This window comes from Ooceraea biroi, chromosome 11 (genome assembly GCF_003672135.1).
Source record: "Ooceraea biroi isolate clonal line C1 chromosome 11, Obir_v5.4, whole genome shotgun sequence".
NCBI classification, from domain to species: Eukaryota; Metazoa; Arthropoda; class Insecta; order Hymenoptera; family Formicidae; genus Ooceraea; species Ooceraea biroi.
Window position 1 is genome coordinate 1,585,993 of NC_039516.1, and position 19,596 is coordinate 1,605,588.

The following is a 19,596-nucleotide window of genomic DNA, read 5'->3' on the forward strand; positions in this document are numbered from 1 at the left end:
GTGCTATCGTTGCTTCTTTCCTGCGCAAATCCAATTCTGCAGGAGTTTCCGTTCATGTATCAATCCAACCTTTATAATCTCCCGTCTCTCTTTTTTCTACAGCGTGCCACAACGAAGAAGCACGTGGAGGATGCACCGGAATGGCACCCAGCGTCCGCGAGATGGCAGGACGAGCGCTGCTCGGCAGTGGCGGCGGCGGCTGCGGTGGTGGCGGTGCAGATCGTCAGTTGACACACGCGCGCCGTCGGGTGTGGATCGGCTTGTGTGATCGTCGGTTCGCTCGCTTGCTCGTTTGCACTCATGTCCGAGTACCCCGGAACGCCGTGCGTTCTGTGTTGTGCGACCAAGCGTCCGCAACGCGATTTCCCGCTGTGAACTTCACCGTGTGAAGTGTCAGTGCGACATGTGTCCGTGAGAATGTGCTTAACATCGCCGTTCGTCCCACGGCTGTGATGAGTGACAGCGAGATAACCTCTCTCCACGAGGCGCGGTAGTGACAAGTGGAACTTTGGATATTATGTACCCGAGTGCCGGAATCAACGCCGCAACGGCGGTGGCCGTGGCAACTGCGGCTCGACATCCGGTATGTAGACTTCTCGTTCGCACTTTCTTTTTTTTCCTCTCCCTCTCTTTACGTGCGAGTAGCACCGTAAGTCCTACGAAATGCGGAACGAATTTGTCCTGCCGAAGGGAAAGAGCGCTCTTGAAATGCGTTCTTAGAATTGCCAGTGGTCTCCTTGGGTGCAGCTCGTGCACTTCATTCACTACACAGGCCCGTGTAATTTTCGATTTTCTTTGTTCGTCGCAGCAGTAGTTTGCGAGTTTCGTTATTGTATTACAGTTACCATTACCGTGCTTGAAAGTTTTTGACATTGGGGCGAGATATCCTCTCTTCATCGATCCTACTTTCTTCGAACTGAAAGTCCTTTGTCTCAGTCTTGTATTGAGTTTACTTGCCATCGTGTCGTCTCGCAGTGTTCAACGTTTCTCGAAGGATCACGACGAACTCTCTGCCATGGACCCGTTCTACGACATGTTCATGCACGTGGTATGCATTCTCAGAGTTAATTAAATCGAAATTAATATGTCGAAAATTGAATTTTACGACTATTCATTAGTATTAATTATTATTTAGTATCAGAGTTATTTATCGCTACTAATGACATTTTAATAACATTTTTTGTGCAACCTGCACGCTCGTATCTATCTCCTTTGTTGTTCAGTTTTCGTTGTACAAATTTCTATAATAATTTACTTCGCGCGTAAAAATTTCTCTATCGCCTCGGCGGTTCCCTTTGACGCGTGGGCGAAATTACCGATATCTGGGCGCCACGCAGTTATTAGCGGATATAAACCGCTCGTGCCTACGAATCGCATTATTCTTCCGTCGCTGTCAACGTCACTCTCGCGGAGTAACGAGATAATTAAAAAGTAGCGGTGGCGAACCGACGTTTTCCAAGCCGGCGCGCGTAGCTTAGACCAATAAATTCTTTCCGGCAATTATTTATTTTTCTCTCTCCCCCGCCTAATGCTACAGTCCCGCGCCCTTGTCGTCACGCACGCACGCACGCACGCACAGGTTATCCTGCGCTAAATATCTGGACGCACCCGTGTATAAATACGCGCCGGATGAAATTGACCCGCGTTATATGGAGGGTAGGTGGAGGATAGATGGGCGTAGGAGGAGGGGTGAAACGTGGATCGCGCGGCAGACAGAGCCCGTGCGACGACGGAAAAATATTTGGCCGCCGAGCAAATTTTCATTCGACTGTAAACACCCGGCGAGCCGAAGCGGAAAAGCTCGTACGCGAACGACGAAAATAAATCTATATATCGCACGGATGGGGGCTCGGGGGCGACGGCGCGGGAGGAGCACCGTAGTCTCCCGCCTGTCCGGTATCCGCAATTACGTTATATCTGTAGCTGCCATCGCGCACACGGCGCTCCGACGATTATACCCGCGGTCCCGCGCCCACTCCCGGAAAAGCCGGACGAAAAAAAAGCCAAACGGAAAAGTGGAAAAATAGACACGCGCGGAGCAAAAAAAGCATGTCGCTGAAAAATGGATTTGGAGCTGCCGTTGCCGTCGCGGACGATAGCCATCCACTCTGGAAGATTTCCAAAGTCCGCAGCAACAGACCTTCCTCCATCAGAAATTTTTTTTGGTGTTAACCTCATTGTCTCGCTCCGTTGAGAGTATTGTGTTACCGGCGAAAGGCGAGCGAGCTTTTTGCCTTTTGGATAAATCACGAAGAGATAGGATTATTCGCACGATTGGCCGATTTAAACCGAAAATGTTCAATTCTTGTTTTTTTATTCCTTTTTTTTACATCGAAGATACGAAAATGTGATATATCTGGCTGTATTTGGTATTCAATTTATTTTTACTCGTCCTTATGCTAGTAGTTTAAAAACGTACGGTGATAGTCTCATTAGCGTTCCGCCAGCGACGACACGGGCCGATCTCCCGTTGTAATTATTTCTCGACGGAAGAAAGGGACGGGGACAAAATTCAAATTGAGACGAGAGAGTAGGATGGATCGAGAGAGGTATGACAAGGAAGAGAGGCGGCCGAATGATATCGCGCGCATCGCGAAATTTGCGGGCCGCAGGCTCGCTCGCTCGTTCGTTCGCTCGCGCGCGCTTCCGCAGAACCGCAATATGCATTGGTAATTACACCGCGATGAATTACACCGCGGAATGAGCGAAGCGTGTTACGTGCAATTGGCGCGAGCATTATAAATCTCGTCACGTGCAAACAGTTGGTCATCTCATCTTCTCTCTTCCTCGCTTCTCTCTCTCTTTCTCTCGGTCTCTCGTACGCGTTCAGCGAGAATCTCAGACAGACGGAAATGACGAAAAACGACTCCGTGAACAGAATCCGCTGTACTTTCAGCGATGCGGTATTTTAATCTGCCATTACACGGCAAAGATTTAATTTTCGCATGCACGGGATACAGAGCGCGGCGCGAAGCGGCGCTGAGGAAGACGCGCTTTCGATTGCTGAAGAGTGTAAATCGTGTGATTCACGCGAGAGGATGAGTCACGCATTTGCACGTGCGATAAGAAACTTACTAATTATCGAGGAACGCCCTCGTCCGCCGCACACGATTAATTCGCACGACGTGACGCGAATCGCTAAAGAATGAAGACTTGCGAACTGATGAAGACTGATGAATAACGAAAGATGATTGTTACTCGTCGACTCTCAAACTCGTTAGGCGGATCAGACGATCAAACGACCGATGCTTTTCGATGTCGTCATCATTTTCCGGACATTTTCGATACGTGGGGATGATTGCTGATCCTTCTTGCCATCGTGACTCGTCATCGTCGTCGTCGTCGTTGTCGTCATTGACGCTCCGGTGCTTGACCGAGTTGACACAGGCGGTGGTTATTGGCACTCTGCAGGGCGGCCAGGACTGTTTACGTACAAGCTGTACAAATATTATTTCCGGGCAAACCGGCCCGTCGATCATTACGAAACCCCAGGCGGAAAGTTTCAACGGATACTTCTTGTCCCACCTACCCTCCGTCTTCTCTCTCTTTCTCTCTTTCTCTGTCGTACACATTTAGACGTACGAAGAATTGTGTTGTAACGTCGAACCCTTAAACCGAATCCCTTGAAATGATTGGTTCTTAAAAATTAGATCGATTCGAGAGGGCTTTCATGTTCCTATATTTTAAATACAGTCCATTAATCATCGTCGTGTTGGTTTATTATATTTACGATTTACACTCGGCGACAAAACAGAAACTTCAAAGAACTTAGTCTGATTGTGAGTTTGACAGTGGATGAAGACAGACGTGTTTGTGTTTGGGTCTTTTGTCCGACTCTTTGCGTTAGCGCGTTCTATAATGAGAATTTAAGGCATAAAATTTAAGCTTTAAGTTTCAAGCTGTAAGAAATTGACTAATCACAGTCGAATGTGAAAAACGAAATCGCGATTGTGATCGGTCAATTTCTTATGGTTTAAAGTTTAAATTTTATACTTTAACTTCTCCGCTTTAGTTAACGGTATTTCTTGTCGTTTCTCGATAAGATTATAATTTAATCTAAACGTTTTTCGATTTTTTTTTAAACAATCATGCGTCACTGCAAGGGATGTAACGAATTAGTAGTTATTGGTATAGACAGTTTAGATATTTGCTGGAAATGTGGTGTCGTATCTCATCCACATTGCGTTCCCTTTACGAGACATCCGTATCGAAAGTCCCTGACGCATTTATATGAATTGAAGGATTGTAAAACTATTGAAGAAGTTTTGGTTTCTAATGTCTAATGCGATGAGTCAATCTCTACTTGTCAATCTCTACTCGGCAAATGATTTTAAGAAACATTAAAAGATATTTAGGCCCAGTAAAGATTCAACGTGGCCAAACAATAAAACAAAGAAATCATTTTATAGATAACCTTTGAGCCGTTTGAACGAGTTGAAAGACGCCGGAGAAAACGAAACTATACAATACACGTTACAATAGTGGAGTGCTTAAAATTATGGATGTGCAAAAAATCAATTGCAAAAAAAACTCATAAAATTCCTTCCGGTATCAGGAATGTGCGTGGTTTTGGGACTAAACTAACTAATCTGCGTTGCGCTTTAGACTCGGCTTCAGATGTTTTTGATACAATTATTTTTGTGAAAACGTGATTATATATTAGTGATAATATTTCGAATTCTGATCATACTCAAGTTCAGAATCATGAATCATTATTTCGGAAACGTTCTTCTAAATATAAATATATCATCTTGAAGAGTCAATGTGGAAACGGATGCTGGAAATTTCGTGTTGCGGTGGGTGACTCTTCTTCTTTCTCAAGTAGAATTCTTTTTTCTGTGCCAACATCGCGCTGCCACCGCGATCACGTGAGAAAGAATCGCGATCGTGCGTAAGTTACGTGCGTGCACGTGACGCGCGACTTGACACGTGTAACTTCGGCGGGCCGAGCAAGCGCGCACGTGCATTATACCCCGTGTACACTGTTCACAATAATGAGGAGTTTGCACAGACCGGGATCCCGACGTTCTTCAAACAGTGAGAGCAAGGACAAACAGCCCTATATGGACGGATGGACAAACACCACGTATGCGTTCTCGTGTTCGCTCGCTCGCCCGTCCGTCCGTCCGTCCGTCCGTTCGTTCTTTCGCTCGCTCGCTCGCTCGACTTGGTTCGTCCACGTTGTCAGATCGGCGCTAACCTGACGCGAACGCCGACGCCGAGTGCCTCTATCGCTACGAGAGGAGAGCGGGCGAGTGAGTCCTCTCTACCCTTCCTGCCGCCGCCTCTGCGGAAACTATCGACCATCACCCTCGCTCAACAAGCACCATAAGCGATATGCTGGCTAACATTTGCTGGGCTAAGCATACAAATACGATACAGTGGTGTTTGCTCGGCTGCCAGTGGTGCTCGATCACGCGCGATACCGTCGACATCGGCATCGACCGCGCCAACGGTTTAATTCCCTTCTCGGGATCGACAGGGAGGATTTACGAATGATCGAGCGCGGCTGGTATATACGCGCCAGGTATACGGTGTATCGTGCCCGCCGCGTGCTTAGCGTGCGCTAGTCAAAGTCCCGAGTTCTTCGCTGAATCATTCGCAGGAGAGAAAAAAAGGCAGGACGAAGAAAGTGATGTATCCCGGTGCGAACGCGGCGCACGACGCGACGTGTGCGACGTGTACGGCATGTGCCATCCTGGCGCATCCTGGTGTGACGGGGTCGGGTCAGCTGGTCGGTGGTTTGCGAACTATCTCAATTTGCCTAAGCCGCAACCACGGCGACCGCGAAAACCGCAACTTCCCTCGTCGTGGCCACCTTTGGCCGCCAGCTCTCCCTCCTCTCTTCTCCCCTTCCCGCCGTTCTCTTGTGTCCGCAATTCCTCTCTTCCTCCCGCCGTGACCTCTGTCCGACTATCCGTTTCCTCTCCGCCCATCTATCTAGCTACCTACTCATCTCCCAACCTACACGCTCCTTCTTTCCGTAGCCATTGTTTCGCGCGTTCTCCATTTTCGGGTTTGAGAATTCAGCGGATCAACGTGACCTTCGACCACGTCGGCGGGAGGCTGCAACGTGTACGCGAGACGAGACGTGCATCTCGAAAAGATCGAGTGACTTTGACCTTGCACCTCAACGACAACCACCCTTTGAACGGTCGCGCTGTTGTTTCAGAATTGAGTCAAGCTTTCATTGCGTTGAATTCAACGTACCTGCATGTTCTTACCTTGCATCGCACGATTTTGATCTTACGTCGCGTTACAAAAAAATACGTTATCGTTGTGTTGAACGTGATGTAATTCGTAGGCCTGTTGAAGGCCGCGATCTCCACGTGCGGAAGATGTCGTTGATGCTGTAATATTTACATGCACACCGGAACACGCATACACGCGTGCATCCGTACACGTATGCATCACAGGCTCATAGTTTCGGACGTGGCGTGTAATCCTCGCGGACACCACAAACATGTAATTAACACTTGCTCTCCCCGTGCACGCGAGCGCGAGAGAGCTGCCGCTGCAGCGCGACTCTCTCGGGCCATGATCACGCCCGACTGTTGCCGGTCCCTACACGGGCCCGTTACGTGCACGTGTATATCTGTCGCGCGTGTCGTGTGTACGTATCCGTGCTACCGACTCCGATCCCATCCTCGTCCCCTTCCACCCCCACGTGAGCTCCAATCTAGTATCCACCTCCTATCACTTTCACTCGCACGACGACGATGTCCTTTCGCGGTCGAACAGCTGTACGGAGTTAATTATTCGGGACTGCAAGTGGATCTCGAGAGTTGGTCGCGTTGATCTTCGCTGCATATTCTGGGACGCGATCGATACGATACGTCAACTGCAAATGACTAACAGCATTCTGTTCTTCTTTGTCCGCAGGGTCCGCCGCAGCCCGGCCAGCCATTCAAGTTCACGGTCGCCGAATCCTGCGACAGGATCAAGGAGGAATTTACTTTCCTGCAGGCTCAGTACCATTCGTGAGTATCATTCGGAATTTTATTCGCGACGATATCGTCGGTATCGCTGGGAAAAGGAGACGCGGCCATTTTTCCGTTCGCGATAGCGTTCGTTCGTTCCTTCTTTCCTCTCTGCCTCTTTCTTGTTTCTTCACTCAGCTCGAATGCGGAAGTGTGTGCGAGCGCGCGTGAGGATGTAACGAATCGTATCGGCGAGAGAGGAAAAAAAGACCTGGGAACAGGCACAGCTGCGCTCGGGGTGCATGCTACCTACAACGTGGATTGTACGGATACGTAAATGGCAGCTCGCGAATATACGAACTCTAACTTGGAGTTTCACGAAGACTGCGAGACGAGCCTTGCATTTTTCAGTAGCGCGCTCGCGCGCGGATCGGAACTTTTCTCGTTGCTCGACACGGATGGTTCCTTCTTTTTTTTTCTTTTCTTTTTTCTTTGCCGCTCACCACGTAAGAAGCATATTCTATTCGCGACGAATGCGTTTTCGCGCTGTTCTCTCTTCTTTTCTCCCCTTCTGTCTTTCTCGATTCGCCAAGCTACTCGAGCGTGTCTCCGCGATTTTACTGCTTTCGCATGCGTTTCACGAGATGTCCTCTCTTTCTTTTCGCAGACTGAAGCTAGAATGCGAGAAACTGGCTACCGAGAAGATCGAGATTCAGCGACACTACGTAATGGTGAGTGCAATCGTTGCTGCTGCATCGTAAAGTTAGATGTGCCGGTTAGACGTCGTAACGTTTCCCTCGACTGCCTTTTGCCTCTGTGTTCTCTCCCCGTTCTCCCTCGCCGCACCCTTTTCTCACTCTCTCGTCTCCCGTATCCAGAATAATCGTGCTCGCTCGACCGCTAAACCACCTCGGCTTCTTAGCATTAATTGCATCCTCCAAGCCGGGACCTGGAGCCAGGCTTTAACATTGGCTCGTTACGCCGCGCGCACCGTAGTCGGATACACTACAGGTACGCACACACGTACATGTATATGTATGCGCTCGTGCGCACCTACTGTGCATAGCTAATGACCCTAAGAGCCAGTGGCTCTCATCGAATTAGTCTACAAAGCGCGGTCGTCTGTCTCGGGCGTTTAACGACGAAGTAATACACGCTGTTGGGTCGCAGCAGCGGTGCAACGGCGGTTTCTCTCTCTCTACGCCTCGTTAATATTCGAGTGTCCCCTTTCTCTCTCTGCGTGTCCCTTGATCGGTGCACTGTTGCTCTCCCACGGCGCAACAACCAAAAAATGAACACACGATGAAGCGCAACGGAGAAGTTATTTATGAACTTTCGAGTTCCGCGGGAGAGGAAAGTATGAATGTCTCTCCCATTCTCTTCTCGCTTCGGGCAAAAGTTGAAGTCATTATTCCACGATTAAGTTGAGAGAGAGAGAGAGAGAGAGAGAGAGAGCGCGATTGGACGATTAAAGGTAACGCTGAATCGAAGCTGTTAAAGGTGAAATTTTCCAGCTGTATTTATGAGTTTGGCAGCAATCCTGTAACTGCGTAGCCCGTATTACGTTGTTAGCCTTTTATTTATCTCTTTATCGAGCGCCGACCAGACGACGCGATAATTAAATTGGAAACGCGACGTCGGTGTTTTACGCGCGGAACCGGTCGATTTATCGTTACCGTTTTGATCCGCCACCGCCGCTCCCGACCGCGCGTACTCGTCGATCTAATCGGCGCGGAGGCGGCGCGCGGACCACTAGTTTAAATGCAATTAATCTCTGCTTAGCCCATTTGATACGAATGTTTCCTTTTTTCCTCTGTCTCCCCCTCTTTTCCCCTTCGACACCGCGCTGGCCTCGTTAACGCGCATTAAGGACGTTGCATCTCCCGGCGTAACGAATGCTATCGCCCCCGGCGAAAGTGTATGCCATTGGCCGACGCCGACCGATCTCAACAACCTCCGTTAGCGGGCACTCCATCCCCGGGATTCCGTTTGCAGCCTCTCCCTCTCCACCATCCTCCTCGCAATGTCTATCTTCCCCCGGTGAAATAACTTACTTACGGCGCAATTAATTCGCTCATGTAATTACCGGGCTAATGGCTCGTAAAATTAAGAACCTGTAACTCGGCTGGAGCGCGTTTACACGCGTTCGCCTCCTCGTCTCGTATTTCTCACGCGTGCGCGCGCGCGCAGGTACGTAATACGCACGCATTCATGCATGCATGCGTGCAAGCTGCATGGCGCGCTTCCGCAACTGTAACTGCGGCCGGCCGGTCTCTCAAGTACACTCGACCAGCGGACTCGAGTGCGTTATCGCGATTAACGATAATTAATAGCGCGTTAGCGTTATTTGAAAGCGCGCCGCACAGACCCGACCGCGGAAATCTCTGCTCCATCACGAGAGAGTCGTCGTCCTTCGGAGAACTTCTCCCCTTTGAAGCATGCTCGTCGATTACTTCGATTCGTTCAGTAACGAGAAATCTTTCTGTTGCAGTACTATGAGATGTCGTATGGCCTAAATGTAGAGATGCACAAACAGGTGAGTCTGAAGCTACATCTTTATTGTAATTACAGTAAAAAATTCGTCTCTAATCTGAAGATAAAAGAAATTTCCGTCCGTCTGCCATTTAATGTCCGGTGAAGAGTACCGATCGTTGGTCCAGGTTCAAGGAACGGCGAAGGCATCTGGAGATGTCGCGTGGGGCGGTGAGAAATTGTCGCCGGGATGGTCGCCTCGTGGGGGCGGGTTCGACCCCGTAAATACGTCTCGTTACTCGTGCATCTTATGCGCGCGGTCGCTTTATTCTCGGAACGTTTGGCGCGCGCGTGCACGCCGAAACTGGTCGTTTGAAGACCGCGACGAAAATAGAGGAACGCCCTGTTGACAGTGGATCGCCTGGTCAGAAATATGTAGCCAGTCTCGCTCGTTACTCGCGCGCGCGTTTAAGACGACGAAGCGTCAGGCAGCCGCCACCGCCTACTAACTCGCGCTTTCATTACTCACTCGAGACGCGTTTCTCGTTATTCGTCGGAGATGTGGTATACGGTAGCGGTTGGATCTGAATTATCACTATTACTCGCCCGTGGACGTCCAATGGGTCCCAACGTCCCGTTTCCGAGAATTCTAATCCGTTTGTCGAACCGTCAGCGAAACGTATTCGCGACACCGCACATGTTCGAAAGAAATTTCTTGTCACTTATAAATTCGCGGCACTTGAGTGCGGCACTCTTTTCTTGTTGTGTTCGTTTTAATTAATCATAAACTTAACAGATGTCCTGTGTTCTTGCAGACGGAGATATCAAAGAGACTAAACAGTATCATTCACCAAATCATGCCATATCTCTCTCAGGATCATCAACAGCAAGTCGCATCCGCTGTAGAGAGAGCGAAGCAGATTACGATGAGTGAATTAAATACCATTATAGGGGTGAGTGCACCGATCTGTCACAATCACGCAATTGCCCGGACAAGCTGTACACGCACAAAGTATCGTCTTTCAATGCAGAAATGACAATGATTCCGATTATTGTTTGTTCGATTCATTGTCTTTTCCGTGATATCCGGTGCAGAAATCTCCTCTTTATTTGGTAGCCACGATTACGCATTCGCGCCGCAATAAGCGCAGTTGCGCGCGCGGTCGAAAACGCGAGATTGGCATTCGGCAGACACGTCGCGTATAATTGAGTTCCGAGTTGATTCTCTCGCGCATGACTCGAATAATTTCTCAGCCTGCCATCGTGGATGCCATTGTTGAAACACACGCACATACGCGCCGAAAGAAATTCAGCCTTTAAACGAGCTCGAATCGAGAGAGCAAACAAATCTCATTAATAACTGAAATTCTTACTCCGCAATGATAAGAGTATGGATCGTTGGATCGTTAACGCGAACAAAAATATTCATTCTAAAGTCGGAGTAATCTCCGCGGTACCACGTTTATGCACTGTAGTATCTTTATTTATACATCGTCAAGTGTTTTCTTTTTCGATAAACCGAAACTGGAATGTTTGCTCCATTTTATCGCGCTTCAATGGATACGGCTAATCGCGGCGACGCAAAAGAAACGATCGTTCGGACGTATAGGGGGTCAACGCGATACAAACCGCAATCTCGCCAATCTGTCATTACGCGACGCGCGTCGCCGTTACGCGGAATATAATTAGCGTGTTATACGGGAGAGAGGGGCCCGTGTAGCGAAGGGATTCTCTCGTACGACGGGCAAAGTACGGGGGAAGGGGTGGCGCGCAAAACGCACGGCGAGGGAAAGGGTGCGGTGCAGGCACCGAAGGGACGATGAAGGCAAATAGACAGAAGCGCTAACCCTCATGAATATGTATTATTCGGTAAACAGAGGTTGAATCAATATTTCGTTTAATAACACTGCACGAGGAACGTATAGTCCTCCTATCCCTCGCTTCCCTCCTGCTCCCGTCCCCCTCCTATCCTCCTCTCGCTCACCTCGGGCAAAACGCGATGATGGTGGCGGGTTTCCGATCCTACCCTCTTTCCGCTGTTCCGTTCTCTTCCCTCTACCGTCACGCGCGTTGCGCGTATTATTCACGGCGCGTTAAACCTCGTTTGGGACTATTACGTTCCGTTTCGCACCGGGAACGAACGCTGCGATTTTCGACGCGCGTGTCCGCGAGGGTCCGTCCGCGCGACTTTTCAATTTTGCGATCGGGGATAACTGCAGGCGACGGCGAAACTGCCGCTTCGCGCGAGTGTTTCGCTGAGCGGAACACTTTTTTTTTACGTTACTCGTTGACGGTAATAAATAACTTGGTGACTGCAGCTTCACATGTGCTCTTCCTTTCTCCAATTTATTTCTTACTCATGATATAAACTCTCGCTCTCATATAACAAATACCTCGGGCTAGTAGTTCGTTATCATGATTGATTAATCTTTTTCTTAATTGTTTTTTTTTCACGTGCTGCTACGGAACACGATTGATTTATGGACGATTGCATGGCAGCAGCAACAGAGGCCGGACATTCCGCGACTCCTTCAGCAAATGCACGCTCAGCAAATACCACCGGGTGCGGCGATAGCCGCTCATCCGGGTATACCTGGACTTCCCGGATTGGGGCCAGCTGGTCTTCCGGTGCCAACTTCCGCGTCCGCGGCTTTACTCGGCCTCGGACTGACGCCCGGGGCAACCGCCGCGAACCCGGGCGCAACCGCGGTCGCGCATTCCCTGTCGATGCTTGGCAAGCCGGATATCCACCGCGGTCAACCGGACGATCTGAAGAGCAATGGCGGTAAGTCGACTGTCCTGACGATACCTATCTTCGATGTGCGGTCGCACAATGGTATCGGTCGATCCTAATCGTTTCAGCTACGGGATAAAATTCCTGGATAAATTCAGAATATTTATTTCTAATTTTCGGACATGGAATCTCATTTGTAGAATTATTCACCGACGCGTTATTTTATGTTACTTTTTTTCGCAACTCGGAAAACAGTTGCATTCTGATCTGCGTGTATTTTTGTTTTTCACGATCGACGTGATTTTCATGTAGCGTGATGGTCGGTGAAGGGAGAGAAAGAGAGAGAAACTGAGACGGGGAAGAAAACTCCGATCTACAGTTACCTGCAATTCAACGTATAACCATCCAACTGTCTGCAGGATCGTCACAGAGTTAGTCGAGATTCACGAGAGTATAAAAAAGAAATATACGTAGGAGATTCTCGGCGAACCCTCTCTCTCCCCCTTTCTCTCTCGCCTCGGCCGGGAAATGTTCAAAGCGCTTTATTACGGGTATCCGCTTTCGGCGGCGCGGGCATGTTTGCGTCACCCTGTTAGCGGACGCGCTAGCGGCGGTTTTCAGCGAAAAGCGCGCATAAATATGCATGAAGATCATTTATATGGGCGCCATCCAAGCCCTCCCCGTCCCCGTCCACCTCCCCCCGATTGGCTACTGTCCGCCGCTTTACGATGCGGCGCGTTATTAACATTTTATCGTTGCGCGATACTCGATATCCGATCGCTCGATACTTCCGAGCAATTCCTTCGCTGAATCTGTATCTTATCTCGCTAGGTATGCATTTGTATAATACACTCTCTGTGTTATTGATTGAAAAACTAAAACATTTAGATTTTGTAGTAACGAAATTTAATACAGAAAATGTTTCACGAACGTCCAATGTCATCTTGACAATGGAGCGAGTAGTCCTGATCCATTTCGAATCATTTAAATAGAGATTTGAACTTGAACATTAGTTTTATTTTTACTACAGTTATTACAGTTACTATAACATGTGTATTTGTTTAATTGCAGGCCTCAGTTCGACGGAGGAAAGACATGTAAGTAACCTGTTTTTCACGGCAAATCATTTGATTCAATCTACGATGTAGAAACACGTATATCGGAGGATTCGGATATGTGGACAGTCTTGTATAAAGAAAAGAGTAAAAGGTCAATAAAAGATTCACTGTCCCGTTACAAAAGTAACACATATTTTGTTATATACGATGTAGCTGTGCGAAACGCATACGACTTGTACAATGTACACTCAACCGAGTGGGCACTTATCGCGCCCTCGTGTATTACACGTACATTACGCGCGTGTAACTTGACTCGCGTGCGCGTGTTGTCAAGAGTACAACGAGCGCCGCTTCAACGTACTTCGCGTACGAGTGCGTACTGCATATTGCAATTTATACTTTCGAGCGAGGCGCATACGGCTTATGAGCGCGAAGGGACACGTAAAAGGAGCGAAAATAAGAGACCACGTGGATGGTAGAGTTATTTTTCCCCAACGAGCCATTTCCATAATAATTCGAGGTACCTCGCATCTTTTTTTTAATCGCGATCCCCGATGAAATGAGTTCTTGTAATTTACATTTTTTTCCTCGTAATAATTGCGCGAGAGGATCGATCGCCGCGAGGACTATATGTGCGGGGTATACTGCAGAGTCCCCGCACGCGAGAGTGATCCATCGGTTAATTTAGCGATTAGATATGAGCTTCCAAAAACGGACATGTGGCCCGTCCTCTCGAAGGGAGGAACGTCGCGCGTTCTATACATCTCGAAGTTTGCGGGTCTCGCCGTGGTCGAGGAGCAGGAAGGCGAAGAAGAATAACGTCCGGCAAAAAGAAGGGGTATATCTTGTATTACGGGTTCGCCGAGCCTGTAATCATCGCGGGACCGCGAAACGCCCATCGACGCCCTCTCATTCCGCCTCTCGCCATTCTATTTTCTTCTCTCCTCGCCCGCTCGCACGGCACGTCCGTGCCGATGCCGGGGCACTACTTTTCTGGGGCCCGTCCGCCCCCTCACGCTCTCGTGCTTTTCTCCGTCTCTCTTTCTCTCTTCCCTCTGCTTTTCTTCTCAAGCTCGGGGCGCTTCGCCGCGTCATGCCGGTGCGCCCACTCTATAATCATTATCGGCTTTCGCAGCCGGGCCGCGTGTGCTGCGCCTCTTCCTTTCCGTTTTCCCTCTTTCGACTATTTCTGTCTCGGTTCGTTTGTGCACGCTGGTCTCGAATTCCATTACGCTCCATTACGGATTGGCGCAATGAGTCGGCGCAGCTAAACCTATCAGCTTTCCCACCCTCCACGCGCGGAGAAATTCACGTGAGGATTTATTATCAAGATGCGCGCGCGTTGGCTAATATTAGAGCCCGCGCGAGTTTCGCACACGCGACCGAGGATTTCAGCGCGTTCCCTTCGCGTCCCGACGCTACGCCAAATTGATATCTCGCTGGAAAAACGTCATAGGGATGAAAAATCGGCGCGACGCAACGCCGATGGAGGCTACATTTTAATGCACTCGTAACGACGGATAGATGGATAGGTATAGATATTGGCCGGGCGGTAAGGGGTAAAGTCGAAATCGATTATCGCGAGCGCTCGCGTGACGATTGATAATAACCCGCGTCGACGCGGGTAATTACGGTTTTGTCACGTTCGTCGGCGCCACGGGGAATATGTGGCTAATCCGTTGTTCCAGCCTGTACTTGCCGCGTGGGGTCTGTTGTTAAACGAGATTAACGAGATCCACGGGATTAACGGGAGGAGAAAGAGAGAGAGTACGAGAAGGACGGAGGCGCATTTCGTTCGAGCGATGAACGCGTCTTAGCCCTCGCCATCGCGTTGAATATCGATTTACCATATACGGCTTATTACGGCTATCGCAAACAGGAATCTCCGTCTTTAAGGAAAAGAGGTTTCCCTCCGTCGAACGTGAAACGGAATATCGGAAATGCACTTTGCGGTTTCGCGTGTTGCCGCGGTAATCGCGAATGTGCGGGACGTATCTGCGCAACAAAAAGGCATCGTTATTTCGTGCATTTTTGCAGAGAAGCCCGATATCGCCGGCGGATAAGTATAGCCGACCGCGCAGCCCGCAGGAGTCTACTCATCCTCATCATCCTCATCACTCACAAAATCATCACGATCACCCGATGCACTCGATGAAGAAGATGAAGAAGGAGCAAGATAAGGATGTTGGACATATGGTAAGTGCACGATAACAAAAAATTACGATGCTAAAAAAACGATCACCGGCGACGTGTTGCCACAAATCAAAGTTGACATCGCGAGCTTCATACAACAGTTATTGGCTACTTCAGAAGCGTTTCCAATCGGTCATCATCGGTCCTCGTTATAAGCGATGGGTAGTCAATAACCGTCGAGCGATCGATAACTATAACACACTCGATCGCGTGCGGTCATCGATGTCTCTCTGTGTGTAGAGCGACGGCGAGAAGAGCGACCAGGATCTAATCGTGGATGACGCGAGTGAGGGCCCGACGAGTCCTGTGGTGAACGGCGCGACGTCGCCGCGTGAAAATGGCCTGGATAAGGCATCATCGGTGGTGGTGCCTTCGATGGGCGGCGTGCAAGCAGTGGTGAAGAAGGACGTGCCACCGCACTCGCCCAGAAGTGGCACGAGTAGCAACGCAAGCACGCCTTCGGCCAAGAAGATGGAGGAACGTGAGAAGACGACGACGCCGATCTCGAAGTCGCTCACACCGACCTCGGCAGCGGTGATTGGCGTCAAGTCATCGTCGTCCTCGTCGTCCTCGTCGGCCTCCGGCAAATTGCTACAGGGTGCTTCGTTGCCGCCCGGCGCCATACCTCCGCCGGCAGCAGCTTATCCTTTACATTATCCGCCGCCCGGTCCGCTGCCGCCGCACAATCTCGCTTCAGCCGCCACCAGCCAGCATCCGCACGTTGACGTGTTGGGTTATAACGGTTACCCGGCGCCCAGACCGCCGGCCACGTTGCAACAGTTATACGACCCGCACGCGGCGATGAGGGCTCCCGTGGGATCCGTCGGAATAGTCGCATCCAAGCCGTAAGTACCCTAAATCCATTTCTCTCGGCGTTTCACGAAACTCTCACTGATCGGACTTGCATGTACGAGCTGAGCGACACTCGCGTCGCTCGGCGAGAATCACTTCGTATGATTAATGACACTTGGTACCAGACAGAAAAACTTTGAAAGATGTAACAAGTAGTAAGAGGAGGTATTGAAGTTTCTTCTAAAGGTGTTTTAAAGTTGCGGCAAGATTAATCGATTAAATATACTTTTTTGTTTAATAACTTTAATTCTGAGCTGCAAATGACAATATCACAAAGATCCGAGAGAGACTTATCAGTTCGTTACGGAATTCGCAGTGCGTACAGCTTCCATGTATCGAGCGATGGCCAGATGCAGCCCGTGCCGTTTCCACAAGATGCCCTCCTTGGGCCAGGTATACCGCGTCATGCACGTCAGATTAACACTCTCAGTCATGGCGAAGTGGTTTGCGCAGTAACAATTTCGAATCCGACCAAGCACGTTTACACCGGCGGCAAAGGCTGCGTCAAAGTCTGGGATATAGGCCAAACAGGTATCAGCAATGTGAAACCGGTCTCACAACTTGACTGTCTCCAACGCGACAACTACATCAGGTCAGTAGGGACAATCAGAGTGAATGCGCGAGACGCGTTTTTATGCGGAATGATGCGTTTCTAAGAGACACGCCTGATGCTAAAAGTATCGTTGGCTCTGCTGCAGATCGGTCAAGTTGCTTCCGGATGGAAGGACACTAATAGTTGGCGGTGAGGCCAGTCAACTTAGTATCTGGGACCTGGCAAGTCCAACACCGCGAATCAAGGCTGAATTAACTTCCTCCGCGCCGGCGTGTTATGCTCTAGCTATATCGCCCGACTCAAAAGTGTGCTTTAGCTGCTGCAGTGATGGGAACATCGCCGTATGGGACTTGCAAAATCAGGCGCTGGTCCGACAGTTCCAGGGTCACACAGATGGCGCGTCATGTATTGATATTTCCGCGGACGGTTCGAAGCTCTGGACGGGTGGTCTTGACAATACCGTGCGCTCGTGGGACCTTCGAGAAGGCAGGCAGCTTCAGCAGCACGATTTTACCTCACAGATATTCTCTCTCGGTTATTGTCCCACCGGCGAGTGGCTGGCAGTTGGAATGGAGAACTCAAATGTCGAGGTGTTACACGCCTCGAAACCTGACAAGTATCAGTTGCATCTGCACGACTCCTGCGTGCTATCCTTGAGGTTTGCTTCCTGCGGTAAATGGTTTGTTTCTACCGGAAAGGACAATTTGCTCAATGCCTGGCGTACCCCTTACGGAGCATCAATATTTCAGGTTGGTGCAATCATTCATTACTTTTTCTGCATCATTGGTTTTCGTTGTCGCTGATCAAGTTGCATAAAAAAAGCGTTGCTTTTAAACGTGTAGGTTTTGCGATGTTGGATAACGTAACGGCGTTATTCGCGAAATGGAAACTTCCAAGTATCGCGTGTCTATTCTAACTGTAGTTACGCAGGAACGAAATACTTTTCAATTCATTGAGCCGCGAATCAAATCTAGTGTTGTAAAAACATACAAAAAAGGATAAATTGTGTCCCTGTAACATTTAAATTCTGAAGACATCTACGCTTATTACAAGCTTGGCATACAAATTACATAAATTACCTTCGCACCTTTCTCGCGGAGAATAAATACGGTGTTACACGCGAAACAAGACGGCGAGACGATGCATGGGTGACGATCGCGAAACAGCTCATTAAAGAGCTATATAATTACGCGATACGAACAAGCCATCGAGTCGTGACTCGATAAATAAAAAACACCAGATTTATAAAGCTTATGAATAATCGCCTCGCTACGCGCTGAGCGCGATTTCGTTATCGAGCGGAATTCGAAGCGGCGGAATAATAATAGATATCTACGAAGCGGCTCATAAATATGTTTACGTTTTTGACGTTTCATAAAACGAGCAAACAAGCTCGGTACTCTGAAATTTTTATAACGCCCTATCTCGCTTTCTCGTTTCTTTCCTTTTTTCTTCTCCCTCCTCTCTCTCTCCCTCCTTCCCCCTCCCCTCTTGCACAAGCGAGCAGCGCGTTATGTAACTGTTATCGCACGCTCACTCGACGACGTGTTTGTCGATTATATTTACAGTCGAAGGAATCCTCTTCGGTGCTCAGTTGCGATATATCGACGGACGACAAGTACATAGTCACCGGTTCTGGAGACAAGAAGGCCACCGTCTACGAGGTCATATATTAAGGCGCTATCAGGTTGGTGGTAGCATCCCTTATGTTCCGAAAATGAAGCAATTGCCGGGACTTGATTTGGAAACGTTACCATGGATGACACGAGATTGACAATGTTGTTCTTGTTATCGTTGTTGTTATTCACTTTTCGATTAGAAAGAGCGATCGTGCACGCAAAGATGTAAAGCTGACCAGATTCGGTATTTCCCGACTTTCATAGTTGCACATTTTGCAAGGGAAAAAGTAATCTGAAAATGTGCCTTCCTGTATCATGTTTTATGTTATTCTATGTTATTTAAACATGATAAAGGCTTTTTTAGTGTTTTTAATAAATTGTCTTTTTATCGGAATTTCGAGCAATTAGGACGACTCTTTAAGAATTAATATTATAACTTAATTATTACTTATAATATTATAACTTATTACTTATAACAAAGGTATGAATTAATTATATACCAAAAGATATTTTAACGCAAATATACGTATATTACGATATACGTATATAGTAGTTACGTATATATACGATATACGTACCTATAGCTCTTACTGCTGGTTGTCTCTCGTGTTTTACTCGTTCAGATACGAATCTGTTTTGCATTGACATGCACGATCGCTCTTTAATTGTAATTAACATAGTTATATCTTGTGCGATCTCTTATCTGTACATTTTGTAAATAATAGCAAGTTTTGAGTACACCGTGATATTTTTCTACGTTATTCTATAAAAATAAGAAGCAAATATGAAGAATTGTAAATATCTGACGATTGAAGAATCTATCAGAAACGAGATGCGAAAATCGATCAATAAACATATATGATAATATAACAGTGTTGTGTCCATTTTCAATAACTCTTCCAAATCCCTCGTATCCTTGAAAGAACATGTTTGTTTGCTGTTTCCCGTCTCCTAAACGCGTTGATGCAATTCCATGTCTCCGCGACTTGGCGGAAACGCAAAAATTTAATAGCGGGAAGAGGCGAGAGGGACGAAACAGCGAGATGACCTGTCGTTCTGTTAAAAACAAAATGACTAGTGGCACGCCGATAAAAATCGGGGCTGCGCACACAGCGGGCAGGTGTCGGCGGAAATAAAAAACAAGGACCACTCGTTACTCTATCCACGTGAATGTTGTTAGCGCCAAAAAAGAGGC

General features: G+C 48.5%; 1 protein-coding gene across 4 annotated transcripts; it reads left to right on the plus strand.

Annotated features, from left to right (window-relative positions):
• Positions 1-225: 225 nt before the first annotated feature.
• LOC105274487 (protein groucho) lies at positions 226-19,271 on the plus strand. 4 transcript variants are annotated; one of them, XM_011330664.3, is made up of 12 exons: positions 226-583; positions 6,883-6,980; positions 7,588-7,651; positions 9,412-9,456; positions 10,208-10,345; positions 11,892-12,177; positions 13,198-13,223; positions 15,222-15,380; positions 15,618-16,222; positions 16,546-16,821; positions 16,928-17,531; positions 18,351-19,271. In XM_011330664.3, the coding sequence occupies exons 1-12, from the start codon at positions 518-520 to the stop codon at positions 18,456-18,458; spliced, it is 2,475 nt and encodes an 824-aa protein (XP_011328966.1). In that variant the 5' UTR covers positions 226-517; the 3' UTR covers positions 18,459-19,271. The 4 variants fall into 4 exon arrangements, with proteins under 4 accessions (XP_011328966.1, XP_011328967.1, XP_026829496.1 ...); XM_011330665.3 differs by having other exon boundaries at positions 11,895-12,177; XM_026973695.1 differs by lacking the exons at positions 226-583; positions 6,883-6,980 and having other exon boundaries at positions 7,355-7,651.
• Positions 19,272-19,596: the final 325 nt, after the last annotated feature.